Below are 24,124 nucleotides of genomic sequence, written 5' to 3'. Positions count from 1 at the left end.
TATCTATCTATCTATCTATCTATCTATCTATCTATCTATCTATCTATCTATCTATCTATCTCTACCTACCTACCTACCTATCTACCTATCTACCTATCTACCTACCTACCTATCATTTGGGTTGGGAGAGGCATGTGGGTATCAGAGAATAACATGTGAACTCACTGCTCTCCTTCCACCATAAGGGATTTAGGGATTTAACTCAGGACTTCAGGCTTGGTGACAAGTATAGTTTACTCACTAAGCTATTTCACTGACCCAGGATACCTTTTTTCAAATAAAAATTTAGACATAAAATTAACTAAATTTTAATATGAATTGAAAGATTCTCTACAAATTAGAAATATTTCTGAGGATTTCTGCTTTATCTCTGGCCACTGTTTATGAATGGGCAAATGCCTTTAATAGAAAAAGCAGTATTTAATTTAAGCTTGTTTCTTTGTTTTCTTCTATTATGATCTTGCTTGCCCTTTTAAGTTCCTCCTTCATAGAGTTTGACTTGCCTTTAAACCTTTCTGGATTTGTTTTCCCAGACACTGGAGACTAAAGAGAGCCCCTTTCTGTTTCCTGTGAATGCTCTGCTTCCCAGCCTCTCTATCTTGTGCCAGTTATGAATCACTAGCAAGTTCCTCCAGGGAGGAAGAATAGCACAGCTGTTTATAAAAAATGTATATGTATGTGATTGTGACTGGTCTCAGGCCATAGCTAGAGCGACAGGTTATCTGTACCAGTGGGTTCACTGTGGGTGCTGGGAGCCAAACCCAGGCCCTCTGGAAGAGCAGCAAGCAAATCATAGTGAGCCATCTAGACTTCTGTGTTCATTTTTTAGAATCAGGATATTTACTCTACAACTGCATTTATTTTATGCAGAGCTGCCCTCTTGGGTGCAGGTGTTGTTCCTTCATGGAACCCATGGCCACATCTTCTATAGATAATTTTTAGATGCCTAAGCCACCCAGGGTCGGTAGTGTGGTGTCTCAGCCTTGGCAGGGTACAGCTCCAGTTATACTTTGTCTTGCACTTGGCAGGGTGGCCACATTTGCCGCAGGCCAACGTCTGTAGGTGGTAGGCCTTGGAGCTAAGATGCAGCACAGTGTGTGCATAGTATTGCCACAGTTTCCAAAGAATGATGTGTCTGTTGTTATCTTGCTTCTGCTGCCCAGTCCAGGGACTAGAGGAGAAGGCACTTCCTTCTGTTACTTCCTTTGAATTCATTTCTGTCTTCTGTCTTAGCTCTGAGTCTTTGCCTTTTTGTGCCCTGAATCCTTGGCTGTGCTGTGTTGCCTGAATTTGTGATACAGTATTTAAGTCAGCTTTTCTACTTTTGGGCTGGAGTTGGCCTGATAGAGTTGGCCAAGTAGTTTCTCTTACTGAAAGTAGTTTGAGAATACTACAAGTTTCCTCAGAGAACTGGTTGAAATACTTGCTACATAGTAGACCTAAATATAAATGTAAACTCATCTTACATTAATTTCAGTAACAGCAACTATTAATTAAGCACCTCTGAAATTATGGTACAAAAATGGTCAGAGACCAAATTATTTTTTAGGCCAAGCACAGCCACTCTCAGTGTACCAGTTGCAGGTTCTCCTTGCTTCCTTCTTCGCCATCTGTCCTTCTGCCTTTCTCTCTTCCTGTCTGTTTCTCCTTCAGTAACATTTAAGATGCAGAAACAATTATTAGCTTTCTGTACAAACTCAAGATTTTTACTGAATATAAGACAGTGAGAAATGGAATTATGTTCAACATTAACATTATAAATTGGTTGAATATTCAACTTAATCTGTGTTGAATCATGTTGTCTTGCTTACTGCTTCTCTGTCTCAGCTAGAACTGAAAAGCAAGGCCTTGTCATAGACTTAAAAGAATCCACACATTTCAGTGAGCTCCTTTTTGCCTTTTGGCACTGTGACTCGCCAACTACCTCCTTTATCATTACTTTTCTTCCAGTTGCCCCATGTCGGTGTTCTGCTGCAGACGCAGGCCAGGCTGATTCTGCACTTTACTTGTTAGACTCTGCACCAGATCCTTGTCTTCTATAACTCTGTCGTTTCCTGACATACATGCGCCTTCTGCGTGAACACTGACTATACTCTAAAATTATCTTAGCTCCAATCACCTTCTCTTCTTCCCTCTCTTTTATGTGGTTTGTATTTTCTTTTTATGACCCTACATGACCCTACATTGACAAATAACTTGGGATACAATGTTCTCAACAATTTTAAATTAAATTCTACCAAAGTTTTAGATTCTCACTCCAACTATGACATTCATACATTTTGATTCATTCAGCTCAAACTTAGCTTTTGTTCTTTTGAATCCTCATACCATTTTTTTCTGTACTCTCACTTTTTCTTTTTACAATAACACTGATATACTTTTATGTATGTTAAAGGTCACCATTAAGTTTAAAGTCTAGACTTCAAATCCAGGAATCTTTGCAGCACATCTGTCATGATGCTTCTTAAGTAAGGTTATGACACAAGAGCTTAAATTTTTATAAGTTTTGCCATGAAGGTAAGGAAGTCATCAATAAATTACTGAAGTAGCAGGATTGTAGACTTTAGAGTTAACACATATTTAGTTATATGCTAGTTATGAAGTAATGACTACCATTTGTTATGACATAGGCTAAAGAAATAAAACCATATTATCAAAAATATTAAAGCTTATATTTAGTATTTTTAGTATCAAAAATACTACAGCTTATAGTGTCTGTTACACACACACACCTCAAATTAGAATTTTATTATTTATTGTTATTCATGACAAGTCATATCATTAAAATTTTGTAATTAACAAAGTTATATTATTAGGCATTATAAGAAACACCTTAGTTTAAATCAGGTTTTTTTGTTTATTTGTTTTAGTGTTAAAATTTCTATGTAACAAACACATAATTTTCCTTTTTTTTCGTTTTCTAGAATTCTGGAGGTGGAAATGGAGTTGATCTTTCAGTGCTAAATGAAGCTCGCAATATGGTGTCAGACCTTCTGATTGACCCAAGCCTTCCTCCACAAGTCATTTCTTCTCTGCGGAGTATCAGTAGCTTGATGGGTGCTTTCTCAGGTTCCTGTAGGCCAAAGATTCATCCTCTCACACCATTTCCTGGATTTTATCCCTGCTCTGAAGTAGAAGATCCAGTAGAGAAAGGAGATCGAAAACTTCACAAGGTTAAAATACATTAACCATCCAGCCTTATTTAATGATTTGTTTTCATTAAAAACATTCCTCTAAATGTTAGGTAATACACAGTTTTCTTTCCAAGGGTCAGATTCTTTGATATTATATCATATTGCTTGTGGCCTTGTAGGCATTTATAAATTAAAGTAAGTCTGTACTTTTCATTAATTTCATTCCAGTGCTGGGATTGAACCCAGGGCCTTACATATGCTGGGCAAATGTTATGACTCTAGCTGTTTTTATTTTAAATAGCACTCGATATTCAGCAGTTATAATTTATGTGCTAAGAACTATTTGGTATCATTGTAGTAAGAATTAGAAAGCAGCAAGGAACTTAGTTTCAGGCTTACATAAGCGAGATCATGTCATTAATTTCTTTTCTTTTATAGTGTTCTGGAATTACACTTGTTGAACCAAGAACAAATGACCATTATAATGTTATTACCTAATGATTTTTATAGCTTTAAAACCCTGCCTCACTGACATTTTTATCTCTAAGCGAGCATTGGTTTTTCAATAATTAGTTATGGAATTAATTTTTGTTTTAAAATGTATTCATTTACTCATTTTACATCCTGATTGCAGCCCCTCTCCTCACCCTTCCCTCTCCTCTCCCTCAGAGTAGGAGGAGGTCCCCCATGGGTAGCAACCTGCCTTGGTACTTAAAACTAAGGTTTACTTTAAAAACGAATACATACAGGATATATTAACTTGGTACATATTATGCTTGTTCATAGTGCTGTTTATTATCTATTGCTATATTGTACATCTTCACTAATAACTGCAATCATGAAGTTTTAAAGTTAGAAATATTTCAGGGATTGTTGTAGTTTAACTGATTCTGCAGCTAACCAAGAAAACCTAAACAAGAGAAGATAAAATTCAAACAAGTTAATTTTGTTAAATTGTACTAGTTTATATAGAACCTAGAAAAGGGAAATATGGGAATTGAGGGACTTTTGGTCAGTTAATTTCATTTTTGTCAGGTCTCAACATTGGGTTTAGAAATGTTGAAAATTTAAGTAAGCAAGGACAGTTACAGGCTTGAAACCTATTGATCATCTGGGTCATAGATAGTTGGTGCTTTTACTTTTAAAAAGTTTAGCAAATGCTGCCCATTCACTAGAGCTCATTTAACAATTGTATTAACTCATATGACTTTTTTAGTGCACCACATAACCATATAATCACAAACACCCAAAGGGACAATAGTCAGAAATCTGTGAAATAATACTAAGATATCTTTGAGTTTTCATCCACTATGTTTTTTTTTTTCATTTCCCACTGACATTTATTGATCTGAGGTAGTGATTATTAAAGAGAGCAATTCTTTAAAGTCATAAACATTAGCAGGATATAGTGGTGTCCTCCTGTAACTGCAGCACTGGGGAGGTGGAAGCCAGAGGACTGGGCTACATACTACACTTTGCTTCAAAAGTCTTACAAAGTAATCTAATCAGAAAACCCCCATTGAACTCATTATGATGCTTTTGTACTTGCTGTATAGAAAAGTTTTCTTGTACATTTAAAAACCATTTTAAACATGATATTAATTAAGTAGAAAGTCTAAATAGCTTATTTCCTAAGCATTATAGTTAATTATAGTAATTTAGGGTGCTGGAATCTGCTGATGTTAGTCATTTAAGATTACCAGGAAGTAACAATCTTGTTTTCTTTGTTATTTAAATTCCTTATTAGTATTTCATATCTAATTTGTCTCTTACTTTGGTAAAGCATAGACATACTAAGACTTACTTTTTTACAGAAAAGAGCCACAGAATTTGTCAAAAAAATTTAGTAAAGGAAAGGGAATAGGGACAGATAATTCAATAGAAATATTTTATACATATGCTATGAACTCTGTGAACTAAGAAAGTTTATATGAAGCTAAATCAGAGTAAACAAGGGTTGTATATAGAATGTTTTCACTGTGCATCCGACTTAACACACAGACTTTGACAAAATCACTGTCCTTGTGAAAATGTGTGTGTGTGTGTATACACGTATATATAATGTTTAGCTTTTTGAAAGTGTAGTGTCTGCAGTGGGGAAAAACGTATTCCCTATAATTGAATGTTTAGATCAGTTGAGAATTTTGTCAGAAATTACTACAGTAAAATGTTTACGAGTCGCTGTACTTAATTTAATCATTAGTTTTAAAGCTAACTGAGAATCCTGGAATTTCTCTATATTAGCTATCATGTACTTAGATATGTTTTGCTGAAAATATAAAAATTGATGCTCACCCTGTGTCCTAACCTGGTCATCTGAAGTGGAGTTTTAGTGTCAGTCTTTCAACCCATTTTTAAAATTACAATTTTTTTCTTTTTCTTGAACCTAAGAGTAAAATGTAAAAAATAAAATGTGTAGTTTGTAACAAAAGTTCAGGAGCTTTTTTATGTGAAAAAAAATCAATAGATTAACAATATAAATTATGGAAGTTGGAAGTGGACGTGGAAAGCTGCAAGATTTTCAGAGTGAACTTTTGTTTTGCCTGCACATATTATATTAATATTTTCACATGTCATTATATATAGCATATTAAAGGATGATAATTTGAAATTATTTGGCAGGGATTGAGTAGCAGAAGCAGTTTCCCAACTCCACAGCTGAGGAGGAGCTCAGGAGCATCAGCATTGCTAGCTAATGAGCACTGTTCAAGGTGGGATCGCAGCAGTGGCAAGAGGCCCCCCCATGAACTGGGTGTTCCAAGGTAAAATCCTGAGAGCCTTTTAAACCTAAAGCATTCATTTCTTGACAAGTAAAGTCTGAAACAGTCTTAAAATCAAGAAAGAATTGTTGCACTTTTTTAAGGACAACATGGATAGTAATTCTTAAAGATGTTAAAGCCTGAGAAGACCCTAAGTATATTGAGACCTCTAGCCAGTGTTTTAGTTCTTGTCTCTGTCAAAGATAAAAATGGAAAGATAAGATAAAGTATTAAAGGTTAATTATAAGGCAGGGAAATACTACTCAAGGGGTGGACGCAGGCTTCTAAAGAGAGAGTAGCACTATGGGATTTTGGATAGCTTGATGGCCAAGTTTTACACAAGGGAAGTATTGCTTAAAGTTTTCTTTCAAACAGAGGAGAAGTTATGGAATTCCAGAAATAGTTGTAATTTTCTTTGGAATAGGGTTACTTCCTTTTCTATCCTATTTATGGGTTTTCAGATATAGAGTGGGAACAGTTTTGGGTTACCGCTTGTTTTTATTAAGCTTGCATAGCCCACCTTATCAATAGTAGTTATAATCAAGAAACTGATGATTAAAAAGAAAGTAACAATCTCTCACAGCTTAGGTCAGCTGGATATGGAGAATGCTAGAGCCTTAAAAAAAAAACATATCCATGAGATGGCTTAGGGCTTAGGGCAGTGGTTCTCAGCCTTCCTAATGATGTGACTCTTTATTACAGTTCCTCACATTGTGGTGACCCCCAACCATAAAAAATACTTTCATTGCTGCTTCACAACTTTAATTTTGCTACTGTTATGAATCATAATGTAAAAGTCTGTGTTTTCTGATGGTCTTAGGTGACCTCGTTAAAAGGGTTATTTGATCCCCAGAGGGCCGTGGTCCACTGGTATAGGGCAACTAAAATTAATTTAGTACACTTTGTTCCTAGACCCTTCTGACCTTTCCTGCAGAGGCTCAAACCTAGAGACCTGATACATGCTAGGCAAGGCTTCTACTATATGTTGGGGCACCTTTCAAATTTTTGGAGGCAGTCACCAATCCGTTGTGTGGTGCAACACAGTTAAGGACTTAGAAAAGAAGAAGCACATTTCTAGACTTGGCATAGTTGCTAGTTTAAAGTAGCAAGAATGTTCCAAATTCTGTTCCTATTTAAGCCAAGACTACACATGCATTCTTTAATCTTATAATGGAAACTCTCAAAATCAGAATCACAGTTAAATGAGGCTGGGAAATTATGAACTGAAATTGTATGATATTAATAAATATTTTCCCTCATAACAGAAGATTCAATACTTCATCTTTTGAAAGCCATGATAGATACTGATCTGTTTCTTGTGTGGGTAGAAACTTTTCAGTCACTCATCAGGAATAGAAGATTTGTAATGAATGTCAAGTTCATGTTGAGGCACAGTATCTTACTACTGAGCAGATGTCAAGCTAAACTTTGTTTAGTTTCAGCTGTGTATAGTTACATGTTTGAAACAGTAGATGGCAGGATTGGAACATGTGTTAAAATCTATGTTAAGAATTATATGTGAAATATACTCAGATAACTATAATTTTCACATTGTTTTGTGTGTTAGTTTAAATTTGTAATGTTTGATCAAATTAATTAATTTCTCGTAAAACTTTAATGTTTAGAATAGTAGAGTGAAGTATGAATACTTTATAGTACAGAAGAATGAGAATGTCTTGAACTTCTTTTTTAAAGGAAGTATAATGCAGAAATGGGAAATAGGAAACCAGAAGTGAGCAGAAGACTTAGGTTTCTGTGCTATAGGAAGAAATTATCATATTGGAAATACTGTTGAATTTAAAAAGCAAGAACACAAATGTTGTTTGTGTTTGTGTTTTTGTTTTTACTCTTCATATTTATATTATGCCAATATATTTTTACTTAAAAATGTTTTACTTATTAAATCCAAGTCATTTTTATCTAGGTGCTGCCTCAAATAGTTAAAATAGAAATATGGACTAGATAAATTTTAATCTTCAGTGATGTACATAGATTCTCCAGATTCAGTTAAATTATTCAAACAAACTCATATTTTTCATCAATGTTTTGGAAATTTGGGCAAAAACGTAATTAGTTTTATGATGTATGTCTTCTTTAAGGAGACATATATTTAAAGGCTAAATATAGTTTTTCTAGTATACAGAAGCTGGAGTTTCTCCATAATAAATATCCAAATATACTTAATACATAGTTGGGATAACATAGTGTGTTGGCAAGTTTTATGTAAACTTGACGTAAGCTAGGGTCATTCAGGAAGAGGAGCCTCAGTTGAGAAAAGATGAAATACAGACATACACTATATGACATCAATTAATACACTGATACTTTATCCAGGAAAAAGTAGGGTTTTGTAATAGCTCTGTATTCACCCTGATAAGTTATAGTCCTCATCGTAGAATTTTGGGTTTTGATTTGAACTCAGTTTTGTGTCTGATTATAGCTTTGCTGACAATGAATTTAACAAGATTTCAGTATTAAACCTCTCTGAGTATAACTGAAACCAGTTTTCTCATTCCTCAGCAGTCTTTTTAATCTGTTACCAATTTTTGGCCTTTAATTCTTGGTATAATTCTATCTTCCTCTGGCTTAATGATTGTTTACAAAATTAATTTACTTAGAATGCTTTTCATGTTATATGGTACCTTGTATTTCATTCCAGATAGCAGCTGAGTCTTTCAGTAATGTTGCCCTCTATTTCATCTTTTCCCTTATCATGGAGCTCCACGAGGACCAAATATATCTGGGCACAGGGATCTTTTATGAGACTGTTTCTCCAACCAAGGACCATGTAGGAATATAACCTAGAACCCCTGCTCGGGTGTAGCCAATGGTAGCTTAGTATCCAAGTAGGTTCTCTAGTAAGGGGAATAGGGACTGACATAAATTTCTGACATAAACTCAATGGCTGGTTCTTTGACCTCCCCTTCCCCCGAGGAAGGAGCAGCCTTGCTAGGCCACAGAGGAGGACATTGCAGCCAGCCCTGATGAGACCTGATAATCTAGGGTCAGATGGAAGGGGAGGAGGACCTCCCCTATCAGTGGACTTGGAAAGGGGCAGGGAGGAGATGGGGGGTGGGATTAAGAGGGAATGAAGGAGGGGGCTATGACTGGGATACAAAATAAATAACCTGTGATTAATATAAAAAAATAAAAATTATAAACAATCTTTTAACTACACTGTTTCATGGTTTTGCTACAGCTTACATGGGCTATTGAATTAAGACAGTTCTAGTGTCATTCACCAGTTTCATCTTCCTTTACCAAAGCTTTGATTGAATGGCTTTTCTAATCATTAGCTTTTGGGATCCCTTACTAGTAATACCTATAGAGTGACAAATCTGCAGCCTTATTTGGAAAAGATGGAAATCAGTGGAACAGTCTTTCAAAAAAAAAAAAAAAATGAGAGTAACAGGAGGCACTGGATTAACTCTTGCACTGAAAAATAGAGAAGAAACAACAGAAATGTTGATTAAGAGCATTGAAAATAATTTGGAAATTTCTCTACGTGAAAACAATAAGCATGCAGCTTGTTTTAGACTTTTTGAAGCTTTCTGATAAGTACTCACATTTTCAAATAACTGAATGACTAGCAAATGCTATCACCTTCTGAGAAAAATAGCTTTGTTCATTAAAGGATAAGTAAGTAAGTGCAGCTTGTGGAATTTCCTAACACTCCCTCCCACTTTATGAAACTTTTTACTTTCTAGCAGTTCTCACCGTTAGTACTAAAGTCTTTCATTCACAGTGAATGGTTATATTTACATTAATATAGATCTTTAAAGATAGATGGCTGCTTTTAACAAATGTCATATAGAGTATGGCATCCATGTTTAATTATGATATTGATTCTGTGAAGGAAAGAGTAGACAAGATCTATTATCTGTTGTAAAGCAAAAATGTAAAAAGTCTATTCTTTTTTTGCCCTTCAAATCCTTTGAACACCTCTATCAAGCATTGAGCTATATCTACAGTCAATATTAACATGAGAAGGACACAGACCCACAAGAAACTCACAAATCAATGAGACAAAGCAATCTCTAGAGACTGGGTAAATAGCTCAGTGAATAAGGACCTGAGTTTGGATTCCTAGCACCTATATAAATGCTGAATTGATAGTCTGTTTATAATTTTAGCACTCTAAATGCAGAGAAAAGGTACCCCTGATGAAGCTAGCTTACCTCTGTTAACTAGCTCTGGGCTCAGTGCTAAGAATGAGTGAAGTTGAGAACACTCAGTGAAGATTCTCTATGTCAGCTCAAGCCTCCTCACCTATGCTTATATACATACATTATACCTGCCAGTGAACACACACATGAACGTGCATACACACATGCACTCATACCACATAAATATTCAAAGAATCTTTAAGCATTAAAATTATGAGCAATATAGGAACATTTATAATAGAAATATAAGTAAATACCTCTGAGGTCAAAACTAGCTCCTTATTGAGAAAATGGAGTTTGAAAAAATATGCAGGATGGAAGGAGGTGGGTAGGACCTTACTGAGAACAGAGCCTATATCAATAAAAATTAAAAGAAAGTAGATACAGAATGTAGTCCTGAGGCCTGTTAAATTGCTGTGAATTCTTGGCAAACTTGTAACTATTAAGAAGAATGGTTGCTAAATAAGTGTCTTATAGGAGTGACATTGATTATATCTTTGTGGGCACATGTGGAATCAACCAGTAGAAGAAAGTAATCCAGTAAATATAAAAAGAAAGGAAGATGTAACAACTATGTGTTTCATATACTTTGTAACAGATAATGTACATTTTATTTTACTTATTATCTTTGCTTACTAAGTATAAATATGGATAATATCTTATACATATTTAATTTCTTAATGAAAGCCCTAGAACCTATAGTAAATATTTCAGTTCTGTACAATGACTGAGATAATGATAGTGTTTCTGAGAAACAGGAAAAAAAAATAAGAGCTTTACCTTAGGCCAGTACTTCGCAGTGAGGACTCTGATCACACTTGTGTCATCTAAAGCCTTCTTAGAAAACCATATTAACCTGGCCTATTCAAGCCTTACTAAATTGGAAACCATGGGGATGGAAACAGGGTCTGTTTCAAGAAGACACTTAGGTGATAACTAACTTTAGGAATGATGAATAAACTACACCTGGTGGACGTCATCTGTTCCATAACCTGTTTTGTGGACAGCATCATGTGGAAACTTGCCTGTGCCAGTTTATCGTGTTTATGGGGCTCCTTTACTGCTGTGGCAGCATTGAGAAGTTGCATCAGAGACATTATGGACTGAAAAGTCAGAAGAATTTATTATTTTGCCCTCTTAATAGAAAAGCTTTGCTGGTTTTCCTCCAGGCGTTAGGCAGAAGTCTTATTTATTTACTTATTTATTTATTTATTTATTTATTTATTTATTTATTTATTTATTTATTTATTTATTTATTATTATTTACAATTTATTCACTTGTATCTTAGTTGTAGCCCCTCATCTCCTCCTGATCACATCCTCCCTCCCTTTTCCTCTCCAATCCCTCTTCCCTAGTCTACTTATAGGGGAAGGCCTCCTCCCCTACTGTCTGACCCTACCTATCCCATCAAGACCTGTAGTGTGTGTGTGTGTGTGTGTGTGTGTGTGTGTGTGTGTGTGTGTGTACTAGTGAGTGCAATGACTGCCGAGGTCAAAGAGATCAAAAGACCCCTTTAAGCTGGATTGTGAGTCACCCACCAGGAACACTGGAAATGAACCTCGGTTCTTTCGGAAAAACAGCAAGAGCTCTTAACTGCTGACCTATCTCTTTAGCACTCATTCATTACTTCCTCGTCAACAGTAGCTACTCAGCATTACTTCTCCAGTGTTACAAGTAAAATGAAAGTCCACTACAGAATGGGAAACTGTCTCCATACAAACTCTACTCTGTAGATCTGTTTTACTAGAGTAGTTCATGTTTCTAAGTTCCAATAAGAGACAAAGGAACCTTTTAATACATGAAGCTTATTTAAAGAGTGACACTGATGATGAGGGATAGGATTAAGTTTTTGGAGCATAATTTACAATGCTTGTACCTGCTTTTAAAAAATTATTATTATTGTTGTTGTTGTTGTTATTCTTATTTACAATTTATTCATTTTGTATCCCAGTTGTAGCCTCCTCCCTCATCTCCTCCTGATCCCACCCTCCCTCTCTCTTCCCTAGTCCAATCACTGATAGGGGAAGTCCTCCTCCCTCACTGTGTGACTCTAGTCTATCAGGTCCAATCAGGACTGCCTGGATCTTCTTCCTCTGTGGGCTGGCTAGCTCGTCCCACCAGGGAGAAGTGTTCAAGGGGCAGGCAACTGAGTTCATGTCAGAGACCGTCTCTCCTCCTTTTACTAGGGAACACATGGAGACTGAGCTGTCTATGGGCTACATCTGAGCCGGGAGTCTAGGCACTCTCTGTGTATGGTCTTTGGTTGATGCATCAGTCTCTGCAGTCCCCCCCCCCCCCCGGGCCCTTAGGCAGAAGTCTTAAGTGTGAGTGTAGAAGAACTATTTTGCTAATTTATTTGCTAAGAGAAAATAGGAAAAAAAGAAACTTTTATGATCTAAAAGTTCTTATTTTTTCCTTTTTTTAGTCATGGATGCCACCTAAATGGGCCTTTTAGTTCAAATTCCCTGACAATTCCAAAGCAGAGATCATCATCTGTGTCATTGACTCACCATGTAGGTCTGAGAAGAGCTGGTAAGAACTCATCCTGTTTTAAAAGTACATTTTTTTTAAGAGACAAGGTGTTACTGTTGTACAAGCTGGCTTTGAATCCTTGGGGTCAAGGCTTTTCCTACCTCAGTCTTTCAAGTAGTTGGAATTATGGGTATATATCACTTTGATTGGCATACAAATAATTCCTTATGATGAAAACATGGGGGCTCTCAAATCATATGGTAATTTACATGCTTTTTATTTCACATATTTTGAGTATCACATAATGCATTGGCATAATTACACTATTTGTCTTAGCTACTATTTGTCCATTTGTTAGTTCAATGCAGTAAATACATTTTGGACATCTATGTACTATATACTTTGATAGACACATTTAGATACAACATAAGGAATAATTGTACTGACTTAAAATAGTTGTAGATCCAGAACAAGGGAAAATTTTTAGGAGAGTGCATTGATTATGTAAGATAATAATTACAAATATTTAGTCTGAGAGTAGAAAAACCCCTGCCTATGCCTTGACAAATCATCCTAACACAGTGGTTCCCATCCTTCCTAATGCTGTGACCCTTTAATACAGTTTCTCATGTTTTGATAACCCCCGAGAACATGAAATTATTTCATTGTAATTTTGCTGCTGTTGTGAATTGTAATGTAAATATCTGATACGCTGACTCCAAAGGGGTCGTAACCCATAGGTTGAGAACCACTGCTCTAGTAGGATTTTTCTTAACCTAAAGATTATAGGGATGGAAAAATATCTCAGCTAGTAAGGAACTCATTTCAGACCTCAGGTGGTAGTGCACTGGAGAGGCAAAGGCAGAAGGATCCCTGGGGTTCATGGGCTATCCAGTCAAGTCTATGTGGCTAGCCTCAGGTCAGTGACAGACACTGCATAAAGGAAAAACCAAAAACAAACAAAAGATGGGCAGCTCCTGAGGAGCAATGCAGTAGGTTTTTTGTGCCTCCATATGCACACACATATTCAACTAAACATGCACATAGACACATATCACAAGTGCAGACATACATAAACAGCATATAAATAAGTAAACCAAAAATCCAAGATTAGATAAGTTGCCAAACTTTCTTAGGTGAAAGAGATTTAAAAAATAACATAGTGGGTGATGAGCAATGGCTGCCATTGGAGAACACTGGCTCCTTTTGCTTGGGTTGGATGTGTAGCATCAACATGACAACTCACAACCATCTGTAACTCAGTTCCAGGGGATCTGATGCCCTCTTCTGGCCCTCATGAGCACAAGGCACACAAATAGTGCATAGACATATATGCAGGTAAAATAGTCACACATGTAAAATAAAAGTTAAAGCCATTATAAAAATACAATGTCAAAGACTGTCCAATATTTTTATATAACAAAATTCTTTTGTGTATGTTAAGATATAAATGTGAAAAGGCAGTAAAATATTATTTATAGTCAAGAGAAATAGGTGCTAAAAACATTTACATATGTTACTTGGTTTAACAATCTTAAACAATGATGCTTCAAAGAAAGTGACAAAAACATAGATATAGCTACTTTGGACAGATAATTGTAATGCGCAGGATAGTTAGTGGAACATCTAGAACTTAAGAATGAATTTAAGTTAAAAGTTCTTGGGGACTTGCAATAGAAAACAAAAGCACTGACCCTGACAACAGAGAAATAGAAGATGTTGGAACTGAGTTATAGAGAGAAGAAAAGTTAAACAAATAATAGAAGCAAGTGTGCAAATGGGGAACAGTATCAAATTTTCAAGCATATGTGTAAATAAAACTACAAAAGAAAGGACAGTAGAACACTATAATTTTTTAGTTAATAAAACTGATTCACGAAGCTCAGTGGGCTCTTAGCTAAATGTTGAAAAGTATCTCAGATAAAACAGTCAATTTCCTGAATTGCAAAGATAAATGGAAAGTTCCTCATATAAACAAAAAAAACCTGATTATTATCAAGGGAAAACACTAATATGATGACTTAAACAGCAACTCTGGAAGCCAAAGACAACAAACTGCATCTGAAAAATGCTGAAACAGTAAAAAAAGATTTCAGTGTTGCCCTCTTTATGTAAGACAGTAATCAGGGAGAGTTAGTGGTATAGAAATTTCTTTCTAGTTTTTTTGTTTGTTTGTTTGTTTGTTTGTTTTAGCTCACAGTGGGTGCATATTAGTTAATGTGCCGGCAATAACTGTTTCACATTGTATAGGCTAACAGTACAACTAAGGGAAATTTGTTTATTCAGGAAAGAAGCTAGGAAACGAAACAGTTTTTCTTATATACCAAAGCTGAATGAATCTCTTGCTAACATCTCTGCAAAGGAAGTTCCTTAGGTAGCATAAAAAAAATTATCCAGTATGAAACTGCATACATAAGTGAAAAGCACCCTTTATCCCAAGTAGGTAGGTATAAGGAAATTATTGAGTAACAATAAATTCCTCATATCATTTTATTTATTTTTATTTTATTTTTATTTTTTGAGACAGGGTTTCTCTATAATATGGTCCTGGCTGTCTTCCTGTTCTCACTTTGTAGACCAGGCTGGCCCCAAACTCACAGAGATCTACCTGCCTGTGCCTCCTGAGTGCTGGGATTAAAGGCATGCACCACCATGCCCAGATCTTCTTAGTGTTTTATAATGTATGTATAGTAACAATAGTAGGAAATGGTACAGAAAGGTTAAATCGATATCAACTTGTATGAGATCTAGCCCTGATTGAAATAGCACATAGACTAACACTTCACATATGCATATAATATAGAAAAAAACTAGCATTGGTGGTAGAGAGGTATGATTTTTAAAAATTAAATAATCCAAAATAATTCAGAAAATAGACAGAATTATGAAAAATGACAGTTTAAAATAACAAAATAACAGTTTAAAGACTTAAACAGAGACCCCATGAATGAATGAATTAATGAATGAATTAATGAATACATAAATAAATGGAGTTTTATGCAAAAGAAAAAGTGGGGCCTTAGAAGTTTAGTTATTAAAACTTATTACAGAGTTGTGATATGTTATTAGCCTAAATATACTTCAATTTTGGGTAACAGAATTCAGATATAAAACTTTACATTCATGGTCAAGTTATTTTCAACAAAGATGCCAAGATGATTCAGTAGTAGAACAAGTATTTTCATTTCATATGGTTCTTGAAGTTGATACGCACATGCAAAGGAATGAATTTAGAACCCAGCTTCTCAAAAATTATCGAAAGTTCTGTTAAAGAACTTTTAAAAACGTATGATACTAGTGTTGGGGACAAAAATTGACCTAGCCATCTGGGAACCTCAGATGCTTGTGTTCTTAGAAGTATGCTGCGAACAAGAGTCCCTCGCCTAGAGATGACGCAAAGGAAGTCGTCCCTGTGGTGGTCCCTGTGCTTGCATGTCCATTTCTGCATTATTCACAATAGCCAAGATACACAAACAGCCTAATGGCAACGAATACATGAATAGTTAAAAATAGATGATATATTTTCATGATATACTTAACGTTTTATAGGGCTCTTAATTTTCACCAAAGTATTTCTTCTGTGTACCTCTCTTTAGGTAAATCTTCATCACTTTTTTCAAGGAATTCACCAAAGATTCCACCAATAATTTGAGAGAAATGCTACTTGGTCCTGAATGATTTTTGTCCTCATTTTATTTGTATTATTCTCTTTACTGTGTTCTAGGCTTATTGAGCTACAAAGAAACTAAAAAATTTTTTTCTGCCTTTATGAAATTGAACACATTTTCAGCATAAAGTAGCTTCTCAGTTGTTTGTTGCATGAGCTAGGAAGTTGTGGATGTGTCTTTTAAAAGGGCCTGTCACTGTTCTAGTATAATTTTATCAACTTCCCTAATACTGTTAAGAACTTTAGTTTTTCAATACTGAATATTATAAATTAGGAAAAATTCCCAATACTTTAGTTAGGTGGACAATAAAGGTTTTTTTTTTTTTTTTTTACTTTTTGAAAACACAGGCCTTTCATAAAATGTAAACTTGAAGAATTTCTGCTGTGCAGCCCAAACCTGTAAAGAAACTCTCAGTATTTACCTAGCATGTGTTGTTATGCCAGAGGCTGTTGACTACTAATTACTTAGTAATTAGTCCCAAAGCCCAGCATAGATACAAACTTACTCTTTAATTGAAATTTCTTTTTTTTTTAGGAGGCAGATGCTCTTTATAAAAACTCAAAACACATACAGTGAACACATACTCACAAATTCATGCTTATTTATATACCCTCTCTGTTAATTTTTAGGTGCTTTGCCCAGCCTGAGTCTTATGAATTCTCCAAGCCATGTACCATTGTCTGCTGGCTCTCTAACTAATCGATCACCCATAGAATTTCCTGATACTGCTGATTTCCTTACTAAGCCAAGTATTATTTTACATAGATCCCTGTCCAATGTACCCAATACAGCTGATTTCTATCAGTACCTTAGAAACTCTGATAGCAATCTCTGTAGCAGGTAAGTCATGTAGCCTCTTCATTTCTGTTTCAGAATTCAGGTTTTTTAAAAAGAGGTATTAGCAGTTTTCTGAGTCTCTATAGTAAGTGCGGGTGGATTAGGACTATATCCTCTGTATTTACCTTGTAGTTTTTATTATAAAGAAGTGATTTTTCTCAGTTCAGTGCTATTAATTTCTGATAAATAATCTCTAAGGTGAAATACAATGGTATTTTACTCATGAAATTTTTGTAAACAGAATTATTTAATATATACTACTTAGTGCTTATTTTGAAGTTCCTTGTTGATTTGGTGTTCTTTTTTGGCTCCAATAGAAATACAAGTTTTTACCTTAGACTCTAGTGTTGACTTTCAAAAATATATTATTTCTTTTAAGGACACAGGAACTTCCTAGAATAAAATCATTCAGGTTTATTTGCAGATTAGCATATTAGTACATTTATAGTTGGGATGTTGTTTAAAAATCAGTCAGATTTCTTTATTATGTTTAGGAAACAAAACAAAACTTTATCATATATATTTATCTGTTTATTCTATAAGCTGTGGACATCAAATACTCAAATATGTTTCAACATGTGAACCTGATGGTACACAACACCACAGTGGAAAATCAGGTGAGAATGCATCAATCATATGTATTTGAGCTCAAGTTTTGCAATGTTTTTTAACTTCCAATTACTTAGTTTTACATTTCTGGGTTTTTGTTTTCTGTGGTGCTGGGAATGAAACTAGAGTTACATTTGCTAAGTGAATACTCTACACTGATTACATCACAGTTTACACTTGTCTATCTTCACAGTGAAGAATACAGTGTTTTCACTTGTTCTCCACGAATTACCAAGAATGACTTACAAGTGACAGGTAGTGGGCATATTTGGAAGAGTAAGAAATGTGTTATGCAGATGAATGTGGTCTTTGGTTATGGCTCATATTGATAGTGAAATTAGTAACGTTGAAACCTGTAAAACACAATTTACATTTGAAAGGGATTACATAGTTTTATGGCATTGAGAGAAGTGATTAGTGTTATTATGAAGCATTGTATACCATCAGACAAGAAATGCTGTTGATGAAATTTTAGCTATTTTATAACTTAAAAGAAATTTATTATGGAAGGTGTAAACTTTAAAAGGCTATATCCTAGACAATAGGGTAACAAAGAAATAGGCTCTTCCTAATCCCCCCTGGACTATAAAATTTACTCTTTTTAAGATTTATTTATTTTGTATAGTGTTCTGTCAGCATGTACATCTACAGGCCAGAAGGGGGCACCAGATCTCATTACAGATGTTTGTGAGCCACCATGTGGTTGCTAGGAATTGAACTCAGGACCGTTGGAAGAGCGACCAGTGCTCTTAACCTCTGAGCCATCTTTCCAGCTCTAAAATTCACTCTTAAAAGTATACAACTTAATAGTTTTTTAAAAGCTTTATCTGTCTGTCTGTCTGTCTGTCTGTCTATCCATGTATCTCTTTACTTTACATGTTAAAAGGTTATTTAAAAGAAGACTGGCTGATCCCTCACACACATGCTTCCCAAACAGGAAGTAAAGCCTTCCAGCTTACTCATCTGATTTACATTACTCTAATGGCACAGCCCCACAGTCATCACAAGAACAGGCAACAGGCTGATATCTCTATGTACATAACATAAAAATTCTTAACAAAATACTAGCAGACTGAATTTGGCAATATAAAAATGCCCCCTGTGGTCACATATTCCAAAAATGCAAGAATCACAGGACATCCGACTGCTTATACTGTATAAGCAGTATACACAAAAGTAACAAAATACACAGCTACATTCCCAGGGCTTCCTACATTTATTTGTTTGTCTGTCTATTTATTTATTTGAGAGACTACATACAGCCATCAGTGCAAGTGAGTGTGTATGAAACACGTGCATGCAGGTCAGGAGGCAACTGTGGTAGTAGTGTTTTGAACTCAGGTCACCCGACTTGGCACAATCTTGTTGACCCCGTTAACATTCTTTTTTAAATTTTGTTCAGATTCATTTTTATTTTTAATTATGTGTATGTGTGTAGATATATACATGGGATGCAGGTGCCCACAGCAGCTAGAAGTGTTTTTCACATCCTCTGCAATTGGAGTCACAAGTTGCCATGAGCCTCCTTAAGAGGGTGTTGACAACTAAACTTGGGTCGTCTGCACAAACAATGTGGTGATCCATCTCATCAGCCCAAAATTATACTTATTGGAGAAATACTAATGTTTTCTAGAAAGTCAGTAATGGCTTAGGAGAATGCTTGGTGCTTGCAGTTCTTTTCAGCATTATTATAATGGTTTAGTATGAGAAAGAAGAAGTAAGAGAAAGAAGAATGAATGATGTCATTTATAGTCTAAAGGAAGATCTATTCATCGATCATGTATATCTTCAATATAAACTGTAACATACATACTTTCTCTCTTTCCCCTCTCATCTCCCCCTCTCCCCATCTCTCTCTCTCTCTCTTCCTCTCTCTCTCTCTCTCACACACACACACACACACACACCCTGCCCCCTACAAGAACTACTAGAATCAAACAAGTTTAATTCGACTGCATTTCTCCATGTTAGAAATAAGCCATTAGAAACTGAAGTAAAGAAAATGTTTCATTGAAAGCAGTATCAAAAAGAATAAGGTAGCTAGAATAAATCTAACAGAACAAATAAAAAATTAGTACAGTAAAAATTATAAAACATTGCTGAGGCAGTATCAGATTCTTATTTTACTTGGTGGAAATTGAAAAGTGGATATTAAAGTTTATATTCAGTACAGATGGCCTGCAATAGAATACGTGAATTTGAGATGTTTGTTACGGGGACAGAGATGAATGTCCATGTCAGTGAATAGAACCAAGGGTCGAGAAGAGTCTTGCATTAATGGTCCACTAATATTGCCAGGTAAGCCATGATCGTTGAGAATGGAAAGGATGACTTTCTCAACAGATAGTGCTGGGATATAGCCACTAGCAAGAAAAACAAAAACAAAAACTTGAACTCTTATTTCACTATGTGCTTAAAAAAATAACTTAAGTCATGTTGTAAAAATTAAAACCATGAATTTTGTAGAAAGTATAGGCCAAAGTTGTTATGCTCTTAGATTGAAAAAAGTCATTTTTAAATACAAATTTTGCTATCTCTGAAAGAAAAAAAAAATGACAAAATTTGGCTTTATCTATCTAAGGCTTAGCCAGACCTGTTGGGGCAGGCCTTGACAACTACTTAGGAGGCAAGTACACAGTCTGTTTGGACTACAGAGTGAAAGTCACCCTGGCTTTACAATAAATTCAAAGCCATTCTCTGCAACTTAATGAGACACTTTGAAACTGCCAACTTTAAAAAAATATTTACTTATGTGTATGTGTTTTGCCTGCTTTTATGAATGTGCACTATGTGCATTCATTTCCCATGGAAGCTGGAAGAGGACATTAGTTACCCTGGAACTTCAGTTAGAGGAACTGGATTATAGATGGTTGTGAACTGCTGGAAATTGAACCCAGGTCTTTTGGAAGAAGAGCCAGTATTGTTAACTGCTAAAACATCTCTCCAGTCCCCTGCCCTAAAATTTAAAAATAAAAAGAGGGCTGAGGATATAGCTCAGTGGTAGAACTCTTACTTACCACAACCAGTAATATCCTAGCTCAGTACCGATTGGTACAGAAAGAAGGAAGCAAAAAAAAAAGGAAATCAAAGGGGGTTTTAGTTAAAGTTACTAACAAGAAAATGAAAGTACAAATCAAGACTTAACAGGACATATTTGTGAATTATTTGTCTGAGTAGGAATTGCATTCAGACAGAGTAAAGAACTGTAAAATTTCAATAGTAGTATGTCAGATTACTTAGTTAAAAATGGAGACCCTTACGATAGGATAAACATACTGAAATCTATACACCTAAAGAAGCTATTCAAGAAAGAGGACCCAGGGTAAGATGATCAATCCTCACTTAGAAAGCCAAATGGGATGGACATTGGATGTAGAAGAAAACAAGTAACAGGACAGGAGCCTAACACTGAGGGCTTCTGAAATACTCTACCAAGCAGTGTATCAAAGCAGATACTGAGATTCATAACCAAACCTTCGGCAGAGTACAGGGAGTCATATGAAAGAAGGGGGAGTCAGCATGACCTGGAGAGGACAGGAGCTCCACAAGGACCAAATGTATCAGGGCACGGGGGTCCTCTATGAGACTGTTTCTCCAACCAAGGACCATGTATGGATATAACCTAGAACCTCTGCTCAGATATAGCCCATGGTAGCTCAGTATCCAAGTGGGTGCCCTAATAAGGGGAACAGGGACTATTTCTGACATGAACTCAATGACTAGCAAAGATTGACCTCCTCCCCCACCTGAGGGAGGAGCAGCCTTGCTAGGCTACAGAGGAGGACTTTGTAACCAGGCCTGAAGATACCTGACAAGCTAGGGTCAGATGAAAGGGGAGGAGGACCTCCCCTATCAGTGGACTTGGAAAGGGGTAGGGAGAAGATGAGGGAGAGAGGGTGGCATTGGGAGGGAATGAGGGAGCGGGTACAGCTGGGATACAAAGTTAATAAACTGTAACTGATAAGAAAAAAAATAAAAATTTAATTAAAAATGGAGACAGGTACTTTAATGAATGCAGGAAGAAGGGGCAAGGAGATCATGAGGTAGAGGTCAGTCTGGGTACAGAGTGAAACCTTTGTCCAAAAAACAAGAAAAGAAAACATGATGAAGGAGGAGGAGTTATTTCAGTGATAATCATTTGGCAAAAGAGCTAACTGAATAATTAAAATGATGACAAGTATCTTCAGGGAAATGTAATTTACTACTACAATGAGATAATACTAATACTCTAAGTAGAATAGCTAAAATCAAAGGGAGAGTCACTAGTGGAAGAATGCAGAGGAATCTGGATCCTTGTGCAAAAACATTTTGACAGTTTCTAGAAAGTTACATGTAGATTTACATGACTCAGCGCTAGTACAGTTCAGAATATACCCAGGAGAAAACCTGCTCAAGGCATCATTAGACTTAGTGCAGATCTGGAAGCAGTATAGATTCGAGCTTGTGAATGAAATATGCCTACAGTGAATTTTTGTTTATTGTTAAAGGAAAGAACTTTGGTATATGATCCAACACAAATAATATTGTTTAAGTGAAAGAATACAGGCTCAAAATATTTACATATTATTACATTTATAACACATTCTCAAAGAATAAATTATATAATGTCAGAACAGTTGAGATCTAAAAGGATAATGGAGATTAATAATAGACAGGCATTTTGGAGTTGACGAGAATGTTCTAAAAGTAAATTATCATGAAAGAGGGAACTATAATATTTAAATATTCTTGGTAAATAGCGACAGTCGCTACAATGATAATCTAAACTAGAACTTGATTTCAAATTGTTGCTTTTTTGAGATTTTTAAAATTTATTTTTAAATTTATTACAATTTATTCCCTTTGTATCCCACCTGTAGCTTCCTCCCTCTTCCCCTCCCATGCCCCTCCCCTAGTCCACTGATAGGGCCTGTGAGCTCCCAAGTCATGGAGTTTTGATCAAGTTTTCAGTACCAGGCTTGAAATCCCTCTCATGGAGGGGGTTTCAGATACAATTAGAAAACTATTACTTGTCCCTGTATGTCATACCACTGTTCGAGCTTTGGCACATGTTGCCTGGTGTGTTGTTCCTGTTGTTTGTGGGGTTCACAGCTGGGTTAGACCGCTGATGTCTTTTCTCCTCCCTGCATAGCACCTTCTGTCCAGCATGGAGGAAGCTTCCAGCTCTGTTCCAAATGTGTGGTGTGTGGTGTTTTCAGCAATATAGCTTTACATTTAAAATGCAACAATTTGAAATCAACTCCTAGTTTTAGAGTATCATTGTAGGGGCTGCCCGTATTTACCAAGAATATTTAAATATTATAGTCCCCTTTCTTACAGGCTTTATTAAGTAAAGTAAATTACTATACTCTTGTCAGCAGCAATGTAGTTGATTTGATAACTGAGGTGGATACTAGGTGTCACAAACAGGTGGGAGCCATAGACCTGGATACACTGGGTGAAGAAGTGATTCTGGTGCTGGGTGGGCTGGAGAAAAACAGTGAGGTTTCAGCAGTTTGGTGTGCACACAGTTTGAGGTCATGACTTCTGTAGACTTCTCCATGGAGCATTTTGGGTGGCCGTTGACCATGGGTAACTGAAATTGGAAAGTGGGTCTTCAGATAAAGAGGCACTACTATATTGTAAATTTTATTTTATAAAATGACTGTGTTTTATTTGGAAAAGCAATATTTTATAAACAATCGTACTTTCTAATCCTAAATTAATATTTGCTGTAATCCAGTATTTTAGGCATAGAATTGATTAACTTTGCATAAGTTTTTTTTAATATCTAATCTATCTATCTATCTATCTATCTATCTATCTATCTATCTATCTATCTATCTATCTATCTATGCAATATTCTGTCTGCATGTATACCTTCATGCGAGAAGAGCGCACCAGATCTCATTACAGATGGTTGTGAGCCACCATGTGGTTGCTGGGAATTGAACTCAGGACCTCTAGAAGAGCAGCCAGTGCTCTTAACCTCTGAGCCATCTCTCCAGACCCTTAAGTCAGTTTTTATGATATCACTGGTGTATTTGTTTAGTTACTACCAACATTTTATAGGGAAGAGAAATCTTGCCATTAAGTTTAAGTACAAACATCAGGTTTTGAACCTACTTCTGAAGTTTAACTTCAATGAGTACTTTTTGTTATCCTTTTTTTTATCTCCTTAAGAGATAGTAGCTCTCTAAATTGCCCATGTTGGCTTCAATTTAGTGATCATCCTCCCTGGTATCTGGGATTGGAGGCATGGGACAGTGTACCTAGGTCATTGAGTGCATTCAAGAACTCAAAAGAGCCAGCATATTTACGCCTATCACTCTAGCACTTGGGAGAGCGAAACATGAGGCTTGCTGTGAGTTCAAGGCCCAGATTAAGCTACATATTAACAGTTCTAGGCCAACCCATGCTACAAAGTGAGGTGCATGCATGTGGGTGCGCGTACACACACACACACACACACACACACACACACACACACACACACACA

General features: G+C 35.9%; 1 protein-coding gene across 1 annotated transcript in view; it reads left to right on the top strand.

Annotated features, from left to right (window-relative positions):
• The window catches only part of Pde3b (phosphodiesterase 3B), a 141,430-nt gene that overhangs the window by 92,361 nt on the left and 24,945 nt on the right, over positions 1 to 24,124 (top strand). Inside the window, exons 3-7 of the mRNA XM_055627471.1 lie at positions 2,925 to 3,173; positions 5,757 to 5,896; positions 12,486 to 12,592; positions 16,830 to 17,040; positions 17,581 to 17,654. Of these exons, the coding sequence (XP_055483446.1) occupies positions 2,925 to 3,173; positions 5,757 to 5,896; positions 12,486 to 12,592; positions 16,830 to 17,040; positions 17,581 to 17,654 (781 nt within the window). The remainder of the gene's footprint in view (positions 1 to 2,924; positions 3,174 to 5,756; positions 5,897 to 12,485; positions 12,593 to 16,829; positions 17,041 to 17,580; positions 17,655 to 24,124) is intronic.

Source organism: Psammomys obesus, unplaced genomic scaffold (genome assembly GCF_907164565.1).
Source record: "Psammomys obesus unplaced genomic scaffold, mPsaObe1.curated_primary_1811, whole genome shotgun sequence".
In the NCBI taxonomy this organism is placed as follows: Eukaryota; Metazoa; Chordata; class Mammalia; order Rodentia; family Muridae; genus Psammomys; species Psammomys obesus.
The sequence above is the reverse complement of the archived record's forward strand: the minus strand, read 5'-3'. Positions and strand labels throughout refer to the sequence as shown.